General features: G+C 38.8%; 1 protein-coding gene across 1 annotated transcript in view; it reads left to right on the top strand.

Moving 5' to 3' along the window:
• The window catches only part of OFD1 (OFD1 centriole and centriolar satellite protein), an 85,467-nt gene extending 65,109 nt beyond the window's left edge, over positions 1-20,358 (top strand). Inside the window, exons 18-23 of the mRNA XM_063457742.1 lie at positions 1,009-1,112; positions 9,399-9,518; positions 11,136-11,278; positions 12,136-12,306; positions 17,953-18,008; positions 20,076-20,358. Coding sequence (XP_063313812.1) covers positions 1,009-1,112; positions 9,399-9,518; positions 11,136-11,278; positions 12,136-12,306; positions 17,953-18,008; positions 20,076-20,121 — 640 coding nt within the window. The 3' untranslated portion in view covers positions 20,122-20,358. The remainder of the gene's footprint in view (positions 1-1,008; positions 1,113-9,398; positions 9,519-11,135; positions 11,279-12,135; positions 12,307-17,952; positions 18,009-20,075) is intronic.
• Positions 20,359-25,167: the final 4,809 nt, after the last annotated feature.

Here is a 25,167-nt window from a genome sequence, read left to right as displayed (position 1 = left end):
TTTACTTAAAAATAAACAAACATGTTTTGTTCACCAACCAGACTGCATTTGTCCTCCTCGGGTTTCTGAATTTGGTCATTTGACCAATTTAGTGCAAAGCTGAAAGATGTATAATTATTGATTAGGGATTGACCTGTATTGAGACGATACTGATAATCTGTGAACTTTCAGGCCGATAGCTTACCGATATTCTGTACATTTACCATTTTGAAAAAAGAAACAATTTCTACACAAATCTACTGTTAACTGAACGTGTTTATTTATTGTTTTTGCAAATCTTTTTGTTAAGTGGTAAATGCACAAAATATACATGCCTGTCAGATTTTTTTTTTATGTATACAAGAATATTTAGTATTCTTCTCCGTTCCCCTTCACTCCCTTTCCTGTCCTTAGTGTATTTCTCCTCTCCCTTCCCTGTCCCTTAGTGTTCCTCTCCTCTCACCTCCCTGCCCTGTCCCTTAGTATACCTTCTCCCTTCCCTGTCCCTTAGTGTTCCTCTCACCTCCCCGCCCTGTCCCTTAGTGTACCTCCCTCTCCCTTCCCTGTCCCTTAATGTTCCTCTCCCCTCCCTTTCCTGTTCCTTTGTGTTCCTCACCCCTCCCTGTCCCTTAGTTTTCCTCTTCCTCCCCTCTCTGTCCCTTAGTTTACCTCTCCCCTCCCTGTCCCTTAGTGTTCCTCTCTCCTTCCCTCCCTTCCCTGTCACGTCCTCGACCACGCTACACTGAGGGACTGATGGGGGGAGTGCTGTGCTCTTCCTTCCTGCCAGTCACTCGATTGTTGCTTCCCCATAGCCGGTGCGCCCTAAGGTGGCTGGCCCTGCATGTGCTGGGCCACCGCCGCCTCTCACATTATTGGCAATATTGATATCAATAGTAACCGATACCGATATTTGCCAAAATCTGGAATATCGGCCAAACCGATAATCGGCCTACCGGTATTATTGATTTATATTATATATGAGCTATATTTCAGAAGATGCAATAATACTATTTGTGAATCTTTTTTTAGTGACCATCACTCAGCTGTATCCGATCCACTCCAATCATCCATCCATTCTGAGTTGAAACAACTAAACTTTGATGACCTTATTCACTCAGATTCCTCTCTTCACGGTAAGCTTGCCTGCAAAATTCGGAGCTCCAATGAATCTGTCATAGCTGTGTACTTTTATCATTAATCTATTCAAATAGCACTATCACATACTGACTGAAAACCTACACAGTCATTTTGGCTATCTTACATATTGCCGGGTGTTCAGAAGCCATTGGCTTGATTAACTAAAAAATTTTTTGTGGCTATCAATTTAAAAGATCACAATATTGGAGAAAATAAATGTGAAACTCAGATTCTAAGAGATTTTTACCAGCTTGGCTGTGTTGGTTGACCAACACACAGTGTAATGAAAAAATCCCCAAGTGACCCTCTACAGTTAAATAGAATAATTCCAGAGCATTGCATGGACCTGTTGGAAGTTAAAGGAACACTGTAGGGTCAGGAACACAAACCTGTATTCCTGACCTTATAGTGTTAAAAACACCCTCTAGCCCCCAGTGTCTCCATGCAGAGGGTGAAGACACTGAATGGCAGTGGCAGTGTAGCACTGCCCTAAGAATCACCTCTAGCAGCCATCTTAGGAATGGCCAGTGGAGTTGGCTGTAATGTTAACGCTATCTTTTCTCTGAAAACTCTGTGTGTTTAGTTCAAAAAGCCTGAAGGTAATGATTCTACTCACCAGAACATCCAGATGGATACATGAATGTAAGACCTTATCCCCCTTGGGACTAAATGAAGAATTTAATTTTACCCCCTTCATTCACAAATAAATGCATAATTATTCATTATCAATAATTATTTAGGTCTATTACAAACATTCTCTCTCCTAAAATCTTAAAATCCTAAAAACTGTCATTAATGTTACATTTTAGTCAACTAGTTTAGGAATCCACTAATATATCTGCACTAATCAGTAAATAGTTTAGCAGATAAACGTTGCTATGTTCGTTCAACTAACTATGTCACTATTGTTAATCACATATAAGTTAAAACAATGACATTACTGTCATTTTGATAATCACTGTTACTTACACTTTTCCACCTTTTTTTTTATATATAATCAATCATTTTAATATTCAGTAAAAAACCATAAGATTCAGGTAAACATAGGGTTAATTAGTCAATTATTTCTTAATGGTTGAGATTCCCTCCCCAAGCTACCATTGGTCAGAATCCTGAAAATCTCCCAATCAATTAAGAGCTTATGATTTAAATACTCCTATACTTGCCTGTATCTGGTTCCCCTCTGATGAGCTTCACTGGCGAAACGTGCACGTCAGGGGCTCTGGACACATACTGACACATTATTGATGTCGGCACCTAACTCTCTGCTTATCAGTTGCTAAATTACCGACATCAAGTTCTTTCATGTCCAGCATCTCAGGAGTGCATATTGGAGACTCTTAACACTAATTTAAGTACTCTGTACATACTTTATTTCTCTTTCTTTTTCCTTTATTATGTTTATGGGGGGAGATTGATAAGACCAGGCATTTTATTAAGGGGTGCCCTCGAAGGCACAAGACTCAGGAATCTTTATTCTATATGCCTTCCTCTGTCACTGTCTGTATATTTTCTACTACCTAGGCAACCTGTTCAAAACTGTTTGCAAACCCTCTCTTTATACTTTGACCTACTATTTAGATGCAGCTAGCACTTAGGCAACTTGTGTGACTTTTAACCGGTTAACTGCTGCCTGTCAGCAGTCCTTCACAGGTGAGCTACTACTTTGTGCTCCACTGTGGTAAAGCATAAGATAACTCAGTGCAGGCAGCCGTTGTTACACTAGAATATACTGCTGGATATCTTGGAGAAAAAGCGGAGCCAGGTCAGCAACCCCTTATTTTACACTTTACTGCTTGACAGCAACCTTAATTTATTATCAATACGCTGCTATGATCTAGGCAGCTTTTGTGATATTTAACTGGCTAATCGCCGTCTGTCAGAAATCTGTCAGAAATCTTTTAACTATTGATAGCACTGGTTTAGCAGTCGTCTTATCTCCCCCCTCTTGTTACAGCTATTAGTGATATATAATATAGTATCACTTCTATTACTTGGGAATACACTGATGTTATATTATAGCAAAACAGTATTGCTTCAGCACTAGTGTTATGTATACACTTTTACAGCTTGTATAAGTAGTCAGAGTTTTACTCACTGTATAGTCTCCACCCACTCCTGTTGTTCATATGATTTTTTTTTAGATTTATTTATTAAAAGTTACTTTTTAAGCCTATAATCTTCTCAGTAAATCATACACAGGTAGAATGGCACTTTTTTCTTTTTTTGTTTATTCTCTATGATACTCACCAGAACAGATACAATAAGCCGTAGTTGTTCTGGTGAGTATAGTGTCCCTTTAATTTCAGTTTTTTTAAATCAAGCCAAATAATTGTTCAACTTCTCCTGGTTCACAAAACTGATTTCAAACAGACAATGGAAGTGAATACATTGCTTAAAGGGACACTCCAGGCACCCAGACCACTTCTGCCCACTACCCTTAACCGTGCAAGGTAATTATTGCAGTTTTTATAAACTGTAATAATTACCTTGCAGGGTTAAGTCCTCCTCTAGTGGCTGTCTATCATCCCCAAGTCACTGAAGAGGTTTTAACCCCTTTAGCAACTTGTGATGGGGGGTGGGAGGGAGAGGGGCAATGTAGAGTCCTGCAGTGCCAGGAAAACGAATATGTTTTCCTGGCACTGGAGAGTCCCTTTAATTTCTAGTTCTTAAAGGCCTGTTGAAAGTTCAGTAACTAGATCAACAAAACTTCCAGAATAGTGCTTAGAAATAGTTTGAGTTCGCCATGCAGTCCCGGTGTGCGGCTTAATACTACAAAATATTAATTTGCTAGCTACATTTGGGTTGGTGAGGATACAGAATATGGCTACCATGGCAATGATAATGGAAATATGGCGATATGGATACTATAGTGTTGAGGTGGGACGTTATAGCTCATGTTAATATGAGTGATAGAATATGGCTATGGATGGTATGTCACAAGGGAAATATGAGATTGCAGCTTTGGAGAGGGTTCTTAGACATGGTGGACGTATGGGGATGGGCAAATATGGCTGGGATTGATGGAATATGACTTGTAGATTAATGGGATACCATGGACTGGAGTATTGGAGACTATGACTATAGAAGATGATGCATTGGTGATGAGCTGTGTGGTTAGGACTGGGTATTGGGCCCCAGATGAAAAAATACATAAGATTGGCACTTAGTCAAGGGAAGAGCACATAGGTGAAAATGTGCCACATGTGGATGGGTGAGTTGAGGGAGGGGGACAGGCGCCAGGGAAGGGACAAAGGTTAAAAAAAGATGAAAACGGGTTGCAGGTATATTTTCATTTAGCCTTTTTTTTTTTTTTTTTTTTTTTTTTACAATAATTTGATAATTTAATCTTGCCCAATAGCATAGAAAAATACATAAATAAATGTGAGCATAGCATTGATGGTCTATTTATTGCTTTGGTGTTGTGTATATGCAGGCATGATCTGAATAAAAAACTTAGACTTGACTTCAACAGACATGAACACACAATTGTCTGAATCAGGTAAACAGAAACTTTGACATATAACTTTCTCTGCTTGTCTTCTGCAATCCTATATGTTGGTCGTAATGAAATAACTGTCAGTACATTGCACTGTGACCTCATCATGCACCTGGGAATGCAATGTACTGCATATGCTTGACTTACGGCTGGTGTTTTCACCAGGACTAATCATGTACTAACTTCCAGTTGTGTTTCACACACATACCCCTCCTATATAGTGGAGCACAAAAATAATCATAAAATAAATAAATGTGCATGTGCGCATATTAGATAGATAGATAGATAGATACATTGTTTTTATTATTGTTGTTATTATTTCTGACATGAACCAGACAGCGATCTCTGCGGACAACTCACACGTTGTCACACTGACTTTTCTTCTATTGAATTTAAATACGTAACTAAACTCTCTGCAAAGTCTATATTTTATGATGGAAACATTTTATATTACAAATATTTAATTTTGCTAATCTGCTTTCTCCAACACAGCATCCAGCTCTAAAGATAATACAATCTATAATCTGCAAAGCCAGATTCATACTGGCTGCTGACGTTGTCCAGAAAATCACTTTTTTAGTCTTGTCTAAGAGGCCTGTGTTATGTTACTGGTGATAAACACAAGTGCTGTACTACTCTCTCGAAGCCAAAAGGGGTCTCTGGATCTCAGTACAGTTTGATAGTAACCAGAAGCAATGAAATATTTCAGCACCTCTGTAATGTTCCAGTGTGCAGAGAGGGTTATTTTAGTGTGGGGTTATTTTCTCAATCTCATATCCCAAGAGACATGACAAACATCAATAAGGCAGTAATGGAAACCACAAAGTAATCCACATCATCTGTGGGTAATAACCTCTGCATTGTCTAAGCGTCGTGCTGGGATTTCATTGTGTTGTAAATTGCTTGGCAACATATGGAGTGCGTTGAGACATTTACATGATATTGAGTAATATGTCACATCTCACTTACACGGATGCAGTTTTTCATGCCACAATACCCCCCACTCTTCTGTTATTTAATTTTGTGTTATCATGTAGTTACGTGTTCATGGGATTATTCACTAAACTACACATTGTGGAGAATTGAAAACTGAATTGCAATTTTTTTGGCAGGTCTATTTGGAAAATTAGCTGGCTTCGAGTATTTTTCATTCTAGCCTAAAATATGCAAGTATATAGATAGCGAATACATTCCTGATCTGCTAATAGGCTGCAGATTTGTAAATACACTCTTGCATGTGCATGGTTTTTAAAATGTAAGTCCTGGCCTGCTGTAATGGTTATGGTACCAGACGTCTCCTGGTGCCTTCACACAATTTGTAGTTTTTGAGTGATTTGACATGTATCAGTGGCCTGCGGGCTGGCTCTCTCTGAAGTATATGTTTAATTTCATGAATAGATACATGAATTTTATTGATATTTATTGGCTGATAGTGTCATCTGACACTCTTAGCCATCGAATTCTGTCCAGACATGCCCAAATTCCATTCACCTGGTCTGTGTGAAACCAATTGAAAAAGTTCAGACTGCTTACCATAGGATGATGTCAGGGGGTTCTTGTCTTGTTCCTAACCACTACAGAACACAGTGAAAACCATTTAATACAAATATATATAGAATATTGGCAAACAAGCAATTATAATAAATGCATGAACTGTATTAGGGATTGACCGATTATCGGTTTTACCGATATTATCGGCCGATATTTGGTATTTTCGGCAATATCGGTACCGGCCAATAAAGATACCGATATTGCCGATAATACATAACAGGACCATTGGGCCCATTACAAGCCCGGCGGTCCTGGGGGGGCCGCAGCAAGCTGTTACTTACCTTCCCAGCAGCTCCCTTCAGCTCCCTGTGTTAATCTCGCGAGTCCCGAGGCCGTCAGAGCGTTGCCACGGGTTACCATGGCAACGCTCCGCGCGGTACACTGGCCGCGATATTTACACAGGGGAGCTGAAGGGAGTTGCTGGGAAGGTAAGTAACAGCTTGCTGCGGGCCCCCACTGCTCAGTACATGCCACTGGACCACCAGGGAATGCCATAGCCCCCCTTCCTGGCCAGGTAACCAGCACGGAGGGGGGGACAAAAAATAAATAAAAATAAACATATAAATATAAAAAATTTTATTTAAAAAAAATGCCCTCCTCCCCCCATTTTACACAAATTACATCCTTTCAGAAACACACACACACACTCTGCATTATACACACACACTACACACACTCTGCATTATATACACACACTACACAAACACACACACACAATCTGCATTCAGTATATACACACACTACACAAACACAGACACTGCATTCATTATATACACACACACTCTGCATTCATTATATACGCACACTATACAAACACACACACCCTCTGCATTCATTACAAACATACACACACTCTGCATTCATTATATACGCACACTATACAAACACACACACTCTGCATTCATTATATACGCACACTATACAAACATACACACACTCTGCATTCATTATATACACACACTACACAAACACACACTGCATTCATTATACATACACACTACACAAACACACACACTGCATTCATTATATACACACACTACACAAACACACTGCATTCACTATACACATGCTACACATACAAAAAGAGAAGTCCTGCGCTTAAGCAGCAAGGACTACAACACACATCAGCCCCAATATATAGTAAAAACCAAAGAAAAGAAAATGTTACTTGCGCTTTCTCCTTAATCCCTATGTATATTTAGACAAATGGAGGTCATTTAGTTGCTCCAATGGCCATTGGAGGGAATGCCCGCCTGCCAACGTCAAGGCAGACCCCCCTAAGCGGGTCCTAACACTGACCCTTCAGCCTGCTTCCTTGAGCTTCTGGCAAAGATATCTCCAATGAGACAGAAAGGGGTATTTTTTATATACACCCCTATACTTATTAACCCTTAATAGGGAACACATGGGATGGGCAGCAGCATTGTAACCAGGCTGTGTGATACAAAGTAAATACAAATACAAGAAGAGAAGTCCTGCGCTTAGTCCCATTACTGCTGGGCCAGCAGCAAGAACTACAATACACATCAGCCCCAATATATAGTAAAAACCAAAGAAAAGAAAATGTTACTTGCGCTTTCTCCTTAATCCCTATGTATATTTAGACAAATGGAGGTCATTTAGTTGCTCCAATGGCCATTGGAGGGAATGCCCGCCTGCCAACGTCAAGGCAGACCCCCCTAAGCGGGTCCTAACACTGACTCTTCAGCCTGCTTCCTTGAGCTTCTGGCAAAGATATCTCTAATGAGACAGAAAGGGGTATTTTTTTATATACACCCCTATACTTATTAACCCTTAATAGGGAACACATGGGATGGGTAGCAGCATTGTAACCAGGCTGTGTGATGCAAAGTAAATACAAATACAAAAAGAGAAGTCCTGCGCTTAAGCAGCAAGGACTACAACACACATCAGCCCCAATATATAGTAAAAACCAAAGAAAAGAAAATGTTACTTGCGCTTTCTCCTTAATCCCTATGTATATTTAGACAAATGGAGGTCATTTAGTTGCTCCAATGGCCATTGGAGGGATGCCCGCCTGCCAACGTCAAGGCAGACCCCCCTAAGCGGGTCCTAACACTGACCCTTCAGCCTGCTTCCTTGAGCTTCTGGCAAAGATATCTCTAATGAGACAGAAAGGGGTACATGCTACACACACTGAATTCACTTTACGCACACTACACAAACACACTGCATTCACTTTATGCATACTACACACACACTGCATTCACTTTACGCACACTACACACACACTGCATTCACTTTACGCACACTACACACACACTGCATTCACTTTACGCACACTACACACACACACTGCATTCACTTTACACACACTACACAAACATACACACTCTGCATTCACTATATATATACACTACACAAACACTCGTTCATTATATACACACTGCATCCACTACACAAACACACACAGCTCCCCTGTCTAAACACACTGCATCCACTACATGTGGCATTTTGTGCATTTACCTTTAGAAATAGTTTATTTTTTCAAAATGGTAAATGTAGAGAATATCGGCAAGTTATCGGCTATTGGCCTGAAAGTTCACGGATTATCGGTATCGGCTCTAAAAAAAAAAATCAATATCGGTCGATCACTAAACTGTATAATACAAATAAAATTTTTAAACACAAAAAAAGGCATCAATATATGCATTTAACCATTTATTTGGCTGTGCTCATTTGTATAAAAGCATTATGTAAATGTACACACTTCCATTCATTCAGCAGAGGGCACTGCAGAGTTATCGAGTAACAATGAATAGTTTGCTTTTCAATTGCTACCATCACAAGCCCCCTTTTAGGGGCTCTTGGGATCAGGTCCATAGGCTGTTGTTAAGAGTAGGGCTTCAAGCCTCTCCAAAATCTAGCTTATTTTATTCAGGATTTAGGAATCTGTACCCAGTGGGCTTAAATTTCTTCTATTTCTGAAGTGGTGACTATTCTTATGATAAATAAAAGGAAGTTGGGTCTTCCATGTACTCATAACTACTAAATAACTAATAAAGTAAACCATATACATAAAGACCTTTTTCATCTCCTGTTAAATGTCTTTGCTGTAGGCCTTAATTGTTCCATTCGCTTTTCACATTCTTTGATGTGAGTCTGTACAGTGTGTGAAGCCAGCCATTTCCAGGTCAGGCTGTTTGCCCAGTGCTCTTTGATATCTGAAATATTGAGGACAGTATAACAATCTCGCTCTATCTCCCCCCAGACCAGGAGGACATACCAGAGCAACAAGAATGTGACATTTCCCATCCATCAGAGGACTTGGCCCATAACAATCCTTTCATTGCCGATGTGCAAAGAACACCTTCTCCACAATTGGACTCCTGTAAGTTCAGAAAGCCTCCAAACCAATGGGATGTAAAAATTTTGAATTTTACTTTTTTTTTTTTGTGTATACATTTCTTTTACAGTATGACTAGCTGGACAAACGTGGTAAGTGGTGTCCCTTAGGGTTCTGTTCTGGAACCACTTAACATATTTATAAATTATATTGAAATAAGCTTCAAAAGTCATGTTTCAGTATTTGCAGATTACACAAAACTCTGTAATACAATGTGAGCAGGATATTGCTTTGCTGCAGAGGGATTTAGATAGATTAGGGGACTGGGCACTCCAATCACAGATGACAATTAATATAGAAAAAGGCAAAAGTTAAGCACTTTGGGGTAAAGAATGCACAAGTAACTGTCACCCTAAATGCTTGTGAAATAATAATTACAACACGAAAGAAGGATTTTGAAATTGTTATAGACCACAAACTAGGCAACAATGCACATTGTCAATTGCTAAGACCAGTAAGGTTTTGTCATGTATAAATAGTGGCCTTAATTCTCGGGATTAAAATATAATTTTGCCTCTTTATAAATCATTGATAAGACCACACCTTGAATATGCTGTGCAATTTTGGGCACCTGTTCTAAAGAAGGATATCATAGCACTAGAAAAAGTGCAGAGACGAGCTACAAAATTGATAAAATGAATGGAGCATTTTAGTTATGAAGAAAGGATGACATATTTAAATCCGTTTAGTTTAGAAAAACAGTGCCTCAGAGAAGATATGATAGCATTATACAAATATATATATATATATATAAAACCTTTGTCTAGAAATCTATTCGTAAACTGGACTATGCACAGGACACAAGGTCACGTATTTAGACTGGAAGAAAGGAGATTTGGTCTAAGGCAAAGGAAAGGGTTTTTTTACAATAAAAACAATAATGATGTGGAATTCTCTGCTTGAACATGTGGTTTTATCAGAATCTGTACAGCTATTTGATGAATACTTGCAAAAATATAATATTCAGGGATATATATTTTTTTAATTTGTGGGGTAATGGCTCCTTGATCCAAGAAGAGACCTGACTTCCTTTCTGAGGTCAAGAAATGTTTTTCCTAGTTTGTTGCAAAATTGGAAGCACTTATTTTGCCTTCTTTTGGATCAACAGCAAAAACATACGTGAGAAAGGCTGAACTTGATTGACAGCATTCTGTGTCTGAGCCACTGTATTTTGTTTTTACCATTGTCATTACTAGTTATCTCTTATTGCCACTGCTAGCCATCTAACTTTCTCTAAATCATTAACATCCTTATCTTTTTTTTCTTATAATTAAGTAGTTGACAAACACATTGCTGCCTAACTCACTTGAGTTTATCACAGTGAAATTATGGAACCTGTATTTTTTTTATTTCCGAGCAGTTAATTTACTTACCTGCCAGACAGTTTTGCCTGATCTAAATCTTTGCATCTTTCAATATCTCATGTATTGAATGCTGTTATTGGGCAGAGAGGCAAGAAGGGAACTGCATAATATTCTGAAGCTGCATAATAAATCTCAAAGTGTTTTAGAGCCATTTCTCAATCACTTACATTTTTGCATGGTTCAGCTTAGTGTTCGGTCATCTACAGGGGCAAACTAAATCCCATTTATATATTTTCAGCAACTAGTCAGCAGAAAAAAAACAACATCTCAAATGAGCAAGGTGACATAGAAGAAGAAATAAATACATATGACACCCAGAACAAATCTGGACGGCAGCTGGAAGAATATCATTCACTGGAGAATGAAGCTGAACCTAAAGAGGTAGGAACTTTTCTTTCATTGATTTCTTTGAGAGGAACTTTATAATAAAGCAAAAAATAGAAATAATACCACTGCAAGTGGTCAAAGTCAACAAGAGGTTAAATTGGCACAATATACAACCACCAGTGAGTGTCCAAGTTAAAACACTTGTGAAACCACACAACAGAGGGCGCTAGATAACCAGAAAAATGATCTCATATTTACCCATACTGGTATAATGAATGTGGGATAGGGCTCAAGCCCAAAGAATGAGAAACTGAGGAGAGAGATATAAGTTAAACATACAAGCAATTTATTTGACAATAGTGAACAATAAAAATAATAATAATAAAAAAAAAAAAAAAAACAGCACAGTTGAGTCCATAGTAAGCACTGATGGTATAAAATGATGGAAAGAAAAACCCCTTTGGTCGCGATATGTAGGTCCGAAACGCATTATGTGTTTAGTGTGACCTTTTGTTACTTTTTGTTTTGTGCCTATTAAACCTCCTGTGGATTAAGCTAAAAACTGCAAAAACTGTAAAACTTTACAGGGTATAGCTATACTGAAAAAGGTAATTGCAGAGTATGTAAAAAAAAAAAAAAAAAAAAAAAAAATGATTTTAATTTTCTTTATATTGAATAAATAACGCAGCATATGGAACTATTGCATATGGAGAACCTGCTTTGTGCAGCAATGTTATATATTTTATAAAATCAGGTAAACCTACCAATCACCTATTGTTAAAAGCTACTTTTAATTCAAGAAAACATCACATAACACTATTATATCTAGCTATTTATGTTGTGCTTTGTATATTATTGGCACTATATAAATGCTAATAATAATAATAATAATATTTCCTTTTCCTTCTAAGAAATTGATGGCCGAGTCCAAAATATCTGAAACAGAAAGAGAAATAGATGAGGATCATCTAAGACTGAGGGAACCTGAAGATGCAGGTGCTTCAGCTAAAGTTGGTGTGAGTCCCATGGACAAGTACATGCAAATGCTTGCCCAGAACCGAGCCGAGGAGCAGACTGAGAAGGTAGGGTGGCATTCCGTAATGTAGACCCTGAATGGAGCTTGTCTTGTCTTGCGGAAGCTGTTTAGTAATATAGTCTTTGTGCATCTTCCTTGGAACAATCCTCTTCTATGCGTTCTTCCCCTTTTAGCAGTACTGCTGACTTATAGTGTGTCTATTTTCTTGGAAGATGAGGCAGCGGTTTAACTTTAGCAACAAAATGAATCATTCTGGAAAAATAAGTACTATAAACCCTACTTTGTCTGGAACTATCTGCTTTTTTTATATTTTATGAAAATGTAGTACACAAATATGAGGGTGTTCTAATCTTTAATCACAGGTCAAAAATTATATGCAATTTTTAACCCTATTAAAATATTTTTTTATTCCAAACATATTTTATTTTATTTTTTTAATTTTTTTTGCGTGGTGATTATTAATATTATTATTGTTTATTTTTATTCATAAAGCGCCAACAAATTATAGAATAATTGCATTTAAAGATAGATCAGTACCAAAATAATCTGATCTCATCTAAATTTGGTAGGTTGTAATTTTAATTTCTAAAATAGGAAAGACAACAGATGATTCCACCGTCCACTACCATCTGGAGATTAGAATCATTGTCTCACGCCTTTAAAGGAAAAATAGTTAGTTTTGGTCCATAAGCCCCACCTTTTACACCATTATCCCCGAACTGCAGTGTTTCTGGAGGTATAATTCAACTGTTGGTTTTCCCCTATAGAAAGCATGCAACTGAACTACAATTCTCCCTTTACCATGCCCATAAAGCACTACTAATGGAGTAAGCTCAACTAGAGCTTTAAGTGAGTGACCTGCTTTGGTGAGAGCTCACAGCAGACGCTGCAAAGGGCTTCAAATCTTTTATCTATATAATACATTAAAAAAAGAATGTGTCCTCTTCAGCCGGGAATGCACAGCCCCCCGACTGTCAATCATAACCGGTCCTGTTACTTCCTGGTTTGTTTAGCTCAGAGTACCTGCTTCCTCCTCTAAGCCTGAGTTAGTAGAGGTAGGAAGGATTGCAAAGGCTTCAAAAAATAAATCTGTAGCTTTTGCGGGTTATTTTGGTATGCCCCAAATGCAAAAATGCATGTTTTATTGTGGGTAAAACTACTAAACAGTGACTTATTATGGCTGGAAGAGCATGATGGGAAATGTAGTTCACAACATTTGGCGTGCCGAAGGTTGCCTACCCCTGGTTTAGAAGACGTTAAATATCAGACTCTTTTTAGCTCATCCTCTTGCTGGTTAATGCTGCTTAACAGCCTCCCACATAGCAGAATTACATACAGATCCAGACTCATGATTTCCAGTGGGCGGTATTCTCTGCAGAGCTGTCACATGCACAATATATATTTGCAGTTGTGTGGGAGCACATCATTAGAGCTCCTCATTGTAAGCTCATCTCTTTCAATTTTATTTTATCTCAAATTTATATTTTCAGAAACAGTGTATCTCCCTTTACTGTCATTGCCCCTCTCCAAGTGCTACAATATTGCAGACATGTCACATTTCTACATTAAAGGAGACCAGTCATATGTGTATTTTACAACTGTAGGCCAAATACAGTTTCATTATATGAGGGAACATACTTTTATGCCAGTGAAAAACATTTACATTTGTTTATGCTTACTTCAAATTACTGATGCCACTAATGAACAGAAGAAGGGAAACAATGACATAGGAGTGCCAAACTATGCTTTATAGGTTGTCATCAGTGCTGTATCTATCGCGAGGCTAAAGAGACATTTGCTTGGGGGGCACTTTCCAAGGGGGCCCAGGCAACTTTAAGAAATGCCTTTTTAGCCTTGTGTCATGGTGGGCCCAAGAGCTGGCCACCTTAGAGGCCCTCCCCATCCTCCCATGTTGGAGGCTGTACGCAATAGAGACATTGGCAAGGGAGCTGTGATCTTCTTGCACTGAGGGATCAGAGCAACCCCACACTGGACCATCACTGGACTGAATCCACTCTAGCTCTCCCAAAGGTAGGGAGGCTGGACTTAATTAAAATAAAATAACAATAATGAGTGTGTTTTGTGTCTGTGAGTGAGTGTGCTAGTGAAAGTGTGTGTCTGTCATTGAGTGTGTATGACTCAGTGAATGTGTGTGTGTCAAAACAGTGTGTGTCAGTTTATATGTATCTGAGAGTGTGTGTCTGTCAGTGAAATTGTATGTTGGTTAAACAATGTGTGTGCCAATGACTGAGGTAGTGCACACACTGTTGGAGGATACTCCCACTAGGGTGCCTCTAAACAGGGAAGGCCAATTCCCAAGTAAAGTCAGTCTTCAAAATACACATCTGGGCACACCTGTGGTTTCCTCATTAGGCAGACTTTATTGAAGGAGCACAGAAAGCAGACAACGTTTCGGCACTCTTGTGTGCCATTGTCACGTCTAGACATTTCGTTGTTTAGTCGTTGTCCCAGAATAGCTTCATTAATAGTTGTTTTAGTTTTTTTATTGAATTAAGCTAGTTACAGCCATATTTGAGCAGCTGCAATAGACTTTAAGTGAGTGACCTGCTTTGGTGAGAGCTCACATCAGAAGCTGCAAAGCTTGGGTAATTAAATGCAAGGACCTTAAATCTATATAATACATAAAAAAAAAAAAGAATGCGTCCTCTTCAGCTGGGAATGCAGTGTTAAAAGTTACACTCCAGACCCCTAAAGCTTGCTGATGTGATTTGTGTGTGATGTAGTGCATCCTTTTTTTCTAATTTTACAAAGTGCTGATTTTATTGGAAATTGGAACTTTTATAAATCAACCTTGTTACACCCCTGACTGTCAATCATAACCGGTCCTGTTACTTACTGGTCTGTTTAGCTCAGAGCCTGGTTTGGTTAGCTCTTCAAAAGTGCTAGAAGGGTTTATGAAACGCAGTGGGGATAGTATGTCATGCCTGTCTTCAGATAACTAGTAGTGGGCTTATAGCAGCAGAAATAATTGTACATATCTGCCGCTATAAGAAATAGACTTCATAGATGGGGGGCTCCATTCACCATAACCTATTTTATTTCAGAACTGACTCCTAACCAGGGCCGGTGCAAGGATTTTTGGGTACATAGGCGAAGATGTATTTTTCCGCCCCCCCCCCCCCATTCAAAAATAACATCTTCACCTATGTGCCTCTTAACCAGCCCCTCTCCCCGTCCATTATTGGTCCCCTCCCTTCCCTGTCCCTTAGTGTTCTTCTGACAGTCACACACACTCAATGACAAACACAGAGACTCACTGATCTGACACACACACACTGATTGACACTCATTGACAGACTCAATGACAAAGATACGCTCACTGATTTGACAGACACTCACAAACACACACTGACAGACACACACAAACACTGACACACTCACATGCAACACTCATACAATCACTCACAGACACACATACACTCACTCACTCACAGACACACATACAGTCACTCACGCACACACTCACAGACACACATACACTCACTCACGCACACACTCACAGACACACATACACTCACTCATGCACACACATACACTCACTCACGCACACACTCACAGACACACATACACTCACTCACACACTCACACACAGTCACTCACAGTAACACATACACTCACTCACGCACACACACAGACACATACTCACAGACACTCACACACACACACTGACACTCACACACTGACACTCGCACACAGACACTCACACACAGACACTCACACACAGACACACACTCACAGACACTCACTCACACCGAGACACATACACACTCACAGACACACAGACACTCTCACACACAGACACTCACTCACAGACACTCACTCACAGACACACACACTCAGACACACACTCACAGACACTCTCACACAGATACACATACTCACTCACAGACACATACACACAGACACTCACACAGACACACACTCACAGACACACAGACACTCTCACACAGATACACATACTCACTCACAGACACATACACACAGACACTCACTCACACACTCACTCACACACACACTCACACACACACTCACACAGACACTCACACAGACACACACACACTCACTCACAGACACACAGACACTCTCACACACAGACACACACACACTCACACACAGACACATCACATACATTCACAAATTATTTTAATAAATAAATCATATCCACCCAGCCTCCCTACCTGGAGAGCTGGTGTGGATCATTCCCTGGGGTCCAGTGGGGCTGCTGGGCGGCGTGCGGCAGTGCTGCGATTAGGCGCGGCGAGGGAGCTCTAACCTCTCTGCTCTGCTCCCTCGCGGGCTGTCTGCTGATGCCGCGGGAGCCGGAATATGACGTCATAATCCTGCTCCCGCGGCATCACTAGACAGCGTGCGAGGGAGCAGAGCAGAGAGGTTAGAGCTCCCTCGCCGTGCCTGATTGCAGCACTGCCGCGCCGGGGGCGGAGATGGTGGCCGGCAGGAGGGAGAGCTTCCCTCCTGCCGGTCACTGAAATCTTGCGCCCCCGGAGCCGGTGCGCCCTAAGGCGGCCGCCTGTGCCGCCTTATGGACGCGCCGGCACTGCTCCTAACTGTAGTGAACTGAAAACCAAATCTCACACTTTAAGCAAAAAGTGCTGATTTGGAATAAGTCTCCTACCTGGCTAAAGTAACAGCTTTGCTAATTTAGCCTCAATTTTGCAAGTCAGTTTTCCGTTTACTATAAATACATGTTTAATAAAAAATCCCTCTTGAGTATGTAGCACAAATGTAAAAGAACATTTTGATCCTAAAGAGATCACGTTCGAAGTACTGTATGATATTAGTAAGGAACTCACAGGCAGCCATTTTCTTAGGGAACGTTCTAGAAACATCTTTTGTGGCAGATATTGCAACAATGTCTCAAATAGGCCTCTACTATCAATGTTTTTGTACTTGTCGCTGGATAATTGCTGCAATTGCTGCTTTTCTTCAGTCGTCATCGTGCCACATTTCAAAGTGTACTTAATGCAGGACATTGACCTTAATTGTGAAGAACATTTAATTTGCTGCATGATAAACAATTCTGATGTAGTTTGTGCTTCAGGGCAATGTTCTGTGATCATGTGAATTCCCACAATTCTTTTAACTTCTGTAAATGAGAGTTTGTGTAAATTGTTGTAGCATTTAGTTTTATCTACATATATAGTTTGTGTTTTCCATGTCATAAAATTCAAAGAGCAGTGCGGTTTTTCCTCTGACCAAAAAAGATTTCATTGTTCATTGGAAAACAAAGGATATTTATAATACATTTTTCCAACAAACCTCTAAACTTGAGCAATAAACATGGAAGCCAGTATCATGTTCTTACTGATTAATCAGCATTGCAAACTTTATTATAATTTCACTATTTTGTCCCCTTGTAAACTCTTTTTTTTGGGACTGTAGATAGTTTTATAGTGATCCGACACATGGTTTGTTCACTAAACTGTAAATTCTGGTGTCTTGATACATACATTACAACCATTAATGAGTACTGTGAAGTTATATTATATTTTTCCTGCATGATTTTTGCTTCCAGTTTGGTGATTTGAAATTTGAATTCTGACGCATTTTAATTTGTAACCCTACCTGTGTTTTAAATCAAACACTATCTCTCACTTTCCATCATATGTTAAAAATGATACCATTTTTTTCTTGGTTTTGTTGTGGTTTTTAGGTTAATAAAGAATCCCTGGAAGACCTTTCAGTGGTTGAAAAACTATCTAATGACAGGTAAGTCATAGAAAAAGAAGGCAGGGAAAAATCTATATTTTTCAGTAAGCTTTAATGGAATCTTTCAGAACACTTAAAAAAGGAAAAGGACAAATTTGGGGGCACAATTTGTTTAACCCCTTAAGGACCAAACTTCTGGAATAAAAGGGATGTCATGTGTCCTTAAGGGGTTAAAGGCGCACTATAAGGTCAGGAACACAAACATGTATTCCTGGCCCCCTCATGCCTCCCTACATACAGTAAAATCTAACTCGTATTAAAGTCTGCAGTTGCTTACTTTGTCCCTGTTTCCTTTAGATCTGCCCACTGCCTGCTAACATCATCAGACGTGGTGGCCTAATCCAATCACAATGCTTTCCCATAGGATTGGCTGCGACTGACAAAAAGAGATTCAAACACTGCCCTGGCCAATCAGCATCTCCTCATAGAGATTAATTGAATCAATGAATCTCTGTGAGGAAAGTTCAGTGTCTGCATGCAGAGGGAGGAGATACTGATTGTTTGGATGCATTTTAGGCAGCCATGACCCAGGAAGGATCTCTAACAGCTATCTGATGAGTGGCCAGTGAAGTTATCACTAGGCTGTAATGCAAACACTAAATTTTCTCTGAAAAGACAGTGTTTACAGCAAAAAGCCTGAAGATAATGATTCTACTCACCAGGACAAATGCAAAAAGCTGTAGTTGTTCTGGTGACTATAGTGTCCCTTTAACTTTGTTTGGAACACACAGTCTGTATTCTTTTGAGGCTTTATGCTTTGGTATTTCTGCATTGCTTGGGACGTTCCAGATTGGTTTGTGATCTGAACACCAACTTTAAATTAGTAATTGTTACTATTAAATTCTCCTGCTGATGATTTGCCAGGCTTTGCAGTGAGTTTTATCAAAGCATAAAGTTACTCAGCCATTCATGCTGGAAAAGATGTCTTAGTGGGCACAGTAAAGGTTTCTGGGAGTGGCAGTTCTATTGTCCGCATTATATATTAGAAATCTGCATAAGAAATGACATCACACACAACAGTGTTTTTGGAGCAAAATGTGAAATGCTGCAGTTTATGATGTAAAAGCAGAAAGACTGGGGTTATGGAACAAAATTAATTATAATTTTAAAATACCTACATTGACTGCAATCAATACATTGCTCCTACTGAAGTGCCCCTTATTATCACACTAAGATTTTTGTGTGAAAACATTGTAATACTACTACTCCAATGACCGTGTTTAACTGTATTAAATATTCTCAGACTGATTACCTGTTAATTATTTGCTGCTGTTCGTTTTTGGTTTTCTTTTAATAGACCTAGCCCTTATGTTGTTTATTTCAATGGTGGTGCCTAGTGAGAAAAGAGAAGGGCGATATACTTAAAGGGAAACTATAGTGTTTGTTTTGCTGGCACTATAGTGCCCCCTACGTCACCCACTAATTATTGCAGTTTATTAAAAACTGCAATAATTAGCTTTGCAGTATTAAGGGATTTGGGACTATGCACCCAGACCACTTCAATTAGCTAAAGTGGTCTGGGTGCCTATAGGTTCCCTTTAACTGATGATATCCATCCTTGGAAATCTATTGTGTAATTTATGTAAAGGTCCCTTTACCACAACAATCCTGAGTGACCACTGATAGATAGTGGCAAGGTACAGCAACAACAGGTTATCAAACCTCTGCATGAGATGGATTATAGCAAAAGAAAATGTATATGTAAGAGAAAAGTACTGCATTTAGATTTTTAAATTTCCAATGCAGTGCGTGTAAAATACAGGCTAATTACAGCAGCACTGTAATTGCAATGCTATCTTGTTTAAAACTATTATGAAAGTTGCCAATACATCCACAAAGTACGGATTGCAGTCATGTGCAAAGTAACAGCAGTGGTATCACAATAAATGAGATTTAAAGATTAGATCACACCCTCTCCCCAAAATAGAGATTCATTTTTTTTTTTCCTCTATTCCACAATCGCTCTCTGTTCCTATGGGTGCTCTTTAGCATGTTAAGAAAGAGCAGCATTGTGAGATAATGTTATGCCTATTAAAATTATTTCTTTTTTGTTTTTTTTGTATTTAGTATAACGGCTCTGTCTCATGGAGAAGCAGATGATGACTTCTGGTAAACATTCACTTCCTCCTTACAAGATAAAATCCAAGTGCTTTGAATTTTGAGACTAATTATATGTGTTACAAGAAAATATTATTTTTATTCGATATGGAAGCTTTCAGAGACTGATTGTTATCAACAAACTCCATGTCGTGTGTTTTAACCATTTCTTTTTCATTTGGATTCTTCGGTGTACAACTTTTCCCATTAAAAGGATCAAACATACATGGGTTTTCTTTCTAAAATAATTCTGGTTTGACTGAAAACCTACGACGTATATTCTGGAAAATGGCAGATTTTAGAATGAATGGAAACATGGGTTAAATCAGGTCTTAATAGATTTGTTTTATGCTGTCTGAGAAATAGAAATACACCAGTTTTTCTGAAATGTATAGAATCCAGTAAGACTGATAGTTGGACTCTGTGTAGTAAAAAGAGTGTATGGGGGGGGAAAGTTGGATTGTTCTGTAAAAGGAAGTCTTGCAAAAGTACTTTAACAGCAACAAGGTTTGACCTTTATTCAATGCTATTTACCCCTTTGATTATGACAGGTCTTTTACTACATGGATCCCACATTTGTTTTTGATAATTGGCAATTTTTATTGTATGTTTCTGCAGAACTGCAAGCATTTGCGGGGGTACAGAATAATGAAAAGGTGGAGGGGGTAACATTGTATAATAAGAAGTCTGACATGACTTGCCATGATCTTTACAATTCTTTCGACTTGTGCGTCTGGGGTTGGCAACTGTGGTGCACATGTTGGATTCTGTATCAACTTTTATATAACATACCTAACATATTTACATATGAAGAAACCTATTTACAACATATGGTCTGTTCTGTGTACCTTGTATGCCTACATTATGTTGCTCACTGACTGGGAGACCCGCTCATGCCTGCTAATGAACTTCTTTCCTGGCACTTTTATGTGTTCCCATGACATCTGGAACCTCGTTTCCCGGTACTGTGGGCCAATCCTCTTGTCTATGTCCGTCTCTGCGCTCTTTCTAAGCATGTTTTAGGTGGGGTCGTGGGTTTTGTCACCCAACATTTCTGGGGTGCCGTCTCTGTATGTTTTCCACGTTATGCATGCGTACATTTGTATACCCTGTTCGTATGTGAGTTGCTGCTAATTTTTCATAGTCCACATTGGTGGAGATTAGGTTTGTCAACTCCTCTACTGGGATTGTCCCTGACCTCCAGTTTCTAGCAATCAGTGTCGTCGCTGCTATTATTATGAGAAACGTCAGTTTGCGGATAGGGATCCCACATTTTTAGGGTATCTAATGTAATTGGTCAGTGTCCGATTTCATGATCTGGTCTGACATTAGTTTGCTTATGCTCTAAAAAAACTTGCAAAGAGCTGATTGTAGATGTGGCATCAATACCAGAAAAGCAGATCCTCGTGAATGGGGGAATTTTTTTTTATAATAGACACAGGCCATGCATTAACTGGGTTATTCAGTAAAGTGAGAATCAAAAGTGAATTTAAAACATTAGGGCTAAGTAGCAAAACCTGAAGCATAGCTATTTTGGCTTCAAATTCTCACACTAGTAAATAACCCTGTATGTGTGACAGATTAAACTGATTGCACATACATATACACACAGACTAATCAGTACTTAGGATTATGGATAAAAGTGGGGAGGAGGAGATAGAGGAAGACTACACCTGACTCAAAGCATACATTAGCAATGTAACACAGACGTGAATGTACAGCTGCTGGACTGGCTCACTTGTTTTTACGGATGATTACCCTACTGCCAAACCACACCACATACCCAGAATTCAGGAAATGTTACTTCTGGTCTGCACAGCCAATGAAGCATTTCATGGTGCAATGGTCTTTGCTGGCCTAAGGAATAAACCAGACTTGTCTAAATGTGTGATATGCTCTAAAAGAAATGGCTGCTAGGTAGGGCAGGCAGATAGTCGGCATCGAAGATGAGCAGCATTTGGGGAGATCTTAATGTCCCACACTTCATAGTATAGTCACCAAAACAATTGTAGCTTAATGAAGCAGTTTTGGTGTATAGATCATGGCCCTGCAGTACCATTGATAAATTCTCTGCCATTTAAGAACTAAATCACAGCTTATGCAACCCTAGTCACATCTCCCTGCATGTGACTCCCCAAATCCTTCCTGTATAAAGAGAGATCTCATGAAACTTCCTTTAGTGCACATTCTGTATATAGCATTCTAGACCATGCAGGAGCCTCCTGTGGGAGATTGAAGTTCACTTATTAATCTAAATTTCTTTTGATGACTATAGTGTCTTTAACCTTCACTTGGAGAAATCGGGGGTGTAACAAGGTTAATATATAAATGTACCAATTTCTATTAAAATCAGCACTTTTTGTAAAATGGGTCTAAGAATCCTGCATTCCAAGCAACAGAAGGAAACTGCTGAGATGTGTGTGTATATTTATATATATATATATATATATATATATACACACACACATACATATACATACATACATAAGCAAAGCAAAAAATGAGAGCACTCCATGGATTTAGTAAATCAAAATAATATATTTAAATAACACGCAAATAAATCGACGTTTCGACCGTCTAGCAGTCTTTATCAAGGTTGATAAAGACCGCTAGACGGTCGAAACGTCGATTTATTTGCGTGTTATTTAAATATATTATTTTGATTTACTAAATCCATGGAGTGCTCTCATTTTTTGCTTTGCTTATAGTTTTTTGCACAGAGAAGCACCTGGTATGTACTATCGTCTGGGAAGAGTGCCAGAAATTGTATAATATATATATATATACACACATATATATACACACACACACACACTGATTGCTTGCTTCGTTAAAGGGAACTGTCACGTGCAAACCTTTTGTTTTTTTTTATATTTTGTTTCCTTATGCCCTTTATTTAGTTAGACCTTAATGCATGCAATCAAATGTTAACATTTTATATGCCCAAATTACTTATTTTTCATTAGTTGCAGAAATGGCCTAACAGGCCATCCCCTTGTAGTATGGCTATTACTTCCTTGTTAGAACTGGACATTGCCCAGTTGCTAGTGCAAAGATTCTCAGGGATGGATAGTTTGGATATTAATGGATTAGTATTAAAAACAGCACTTCAAGCCCAAAACAATTTTTAAAGAAATATAAATATATATATATATATATATATATATATTTTTTTTTGTGTGCCCATGAAAATGACAGCTTGCTATTTAAAGGGACACTAGTCACCTGAACAACTTTAGCTTAATGAAGCAGTTTTGGTGTGTAGAACATGCCCCTGCAGCCTCACTGCTCAATCCTCTGCCATTTAGGAGTTAAATTCCTTTGTTTATGAACCCTAGTCACACCTCCCTGCATGTGACTTGCCCAGCCTTCCATAAACACTTCCTGTAAAGAGAGCCCTATTTAGGCTTTCTTTATGGCAAGTTCTGTTTAATTAAGATTGTCTTATCCCCTGCTATGTTAATAGCTTTCTAGACCCTGCAAGAGCCTCCTCTATGTGATTAAAGTTCAATTTAGAGATTGACATACAATTATTTAAGGTAAATTACATCTGTTTGAAAGTGAAACCAGTTTTTTTTTTCATGAAGGCTCTGTCAATCATAGCCAGGGGAGGTGTGGCTAGGGCTGCATAAACAGAAACAAAGTGATTTAACTCCTAAATGACAGTGAATAGAGCAGTGAAATTGCAGGGGAATGATCTATACACTAAAACTGCTTTATTTAGCTAAAGTAATTTAGGTGACTATAGTGTTCCTTTAAAGCATTCATTAACTAAAAGTCTAAAAGAAACACTATAGTGCAGGAATCAATTTTTTAGGTGTCTGCTGCCCCCTCCCCCACTCCGTGGAAGGGTTAAAACCTACCTTTTCTCCCACACCTCACATCGGAGCTGGCCCCACCTGCATGGCTTAGATTGTCAATGCCATAAGAAAGCATTGGGAGGCTATTGCGAAAGCATGACAAAACAGAACCAATTGGCATCTCCTCAGAGAGCTGCATTGAATCAATGCATCTCGATGGGTAATGTTCTGAACATAGGTGCTACACGCTGCAGTACAGGACTAGAACGTGTCTCTAGGGGCTGTCTGACTGCCTCTAGAGGAGCTACTAGGCACCAATGTAAACACTGCCTTTTCTTTCTGAAAATAGAGTTTACAGTGGCAACAATGCAGATACAGGCTATAGCCACCAGACCCACTCCATAAACTGGTGACGATAGTGTCCCTTTAAGAAATATGACCTACACACAGTAAGGCAATTTATCTCTAGAATTTTTATTTAAAAAGAAAAGGAAAAAGGCACATGTAATCTAAGCACCATAATCACTCCGTCTTAGTGAAGTGGTTCTGGTTATTGAAAAGAGTCTTTGACCCCTGTTAAATTAATTGGCTAAATAGGTGTACAAAATAAAATTGTCTATCATTGCTATAGGCTTATCTTGAATTATTATTTTATTTTTTAATCTCTGCTGACTACCAGGTGCAAACATAATAAATGAAACAATGGTTTTATTTCTCCTTCTCATGCATGTGTGCCCTGGCTGTGCCTGATCTGAAATGGATTTTGATGTAGTATGCTAAATCTTTAATTATTACATTTTAAGAAAAAGGATCAGCACATGAAAATATTTAACACCATTTATGATTTTCATTGTGTGTTTATTTAAATGTATTAAAATGGTGTCATTCCCAGAGAAGGATTCAATTTTAACTAATTCTATATATAGAGACAGTTTAGTTATAATGGTAATGTGTAGAACGTCTATCTGCAGCGTCTACTCAGACATGTTCATTTCACATTTATTTCATGTGTTAAATATAGCTACTGCAAATGAAAACAGATTAGAATGAAAATAGAAGAAACCACTGATCAGCTTTGAGTAATTAGTGAAAGTTTGTTTGTTGCAAACCATGCAGGATCAGCACCTTATTGCGACATTTATCACTGCTTTCGGTCCATATACCCCAAGTATTTGATTCTATAGGAAGTAGAAACCGTGTTTTACAATCTTGTTAGACCAGTGCCTTACTACCTCTCTCCCATTGCTTAAATAGGTCTTTGA

The sequence above is a fragment of the Pelobates fuscus genome, chromosome 1 (genome assembly GCF_036172605.1).
Source record: "Pelobates fuscus isolate aPelFus1 chromosome 1, aPelFus1.pri, whole genome shotgun sequence".
Lineage (NCBI taxonomy): Eukaryota > Metazoa > Chordata > Amphibia > Anura > Pelobatidae > Pelobates > Pelobates fuscus.
The sequence above is the reverse complement of the archived record's forward strand: the minus strand, read 5'-3'. Positions and strand labels throughout refer to the sequence as shown.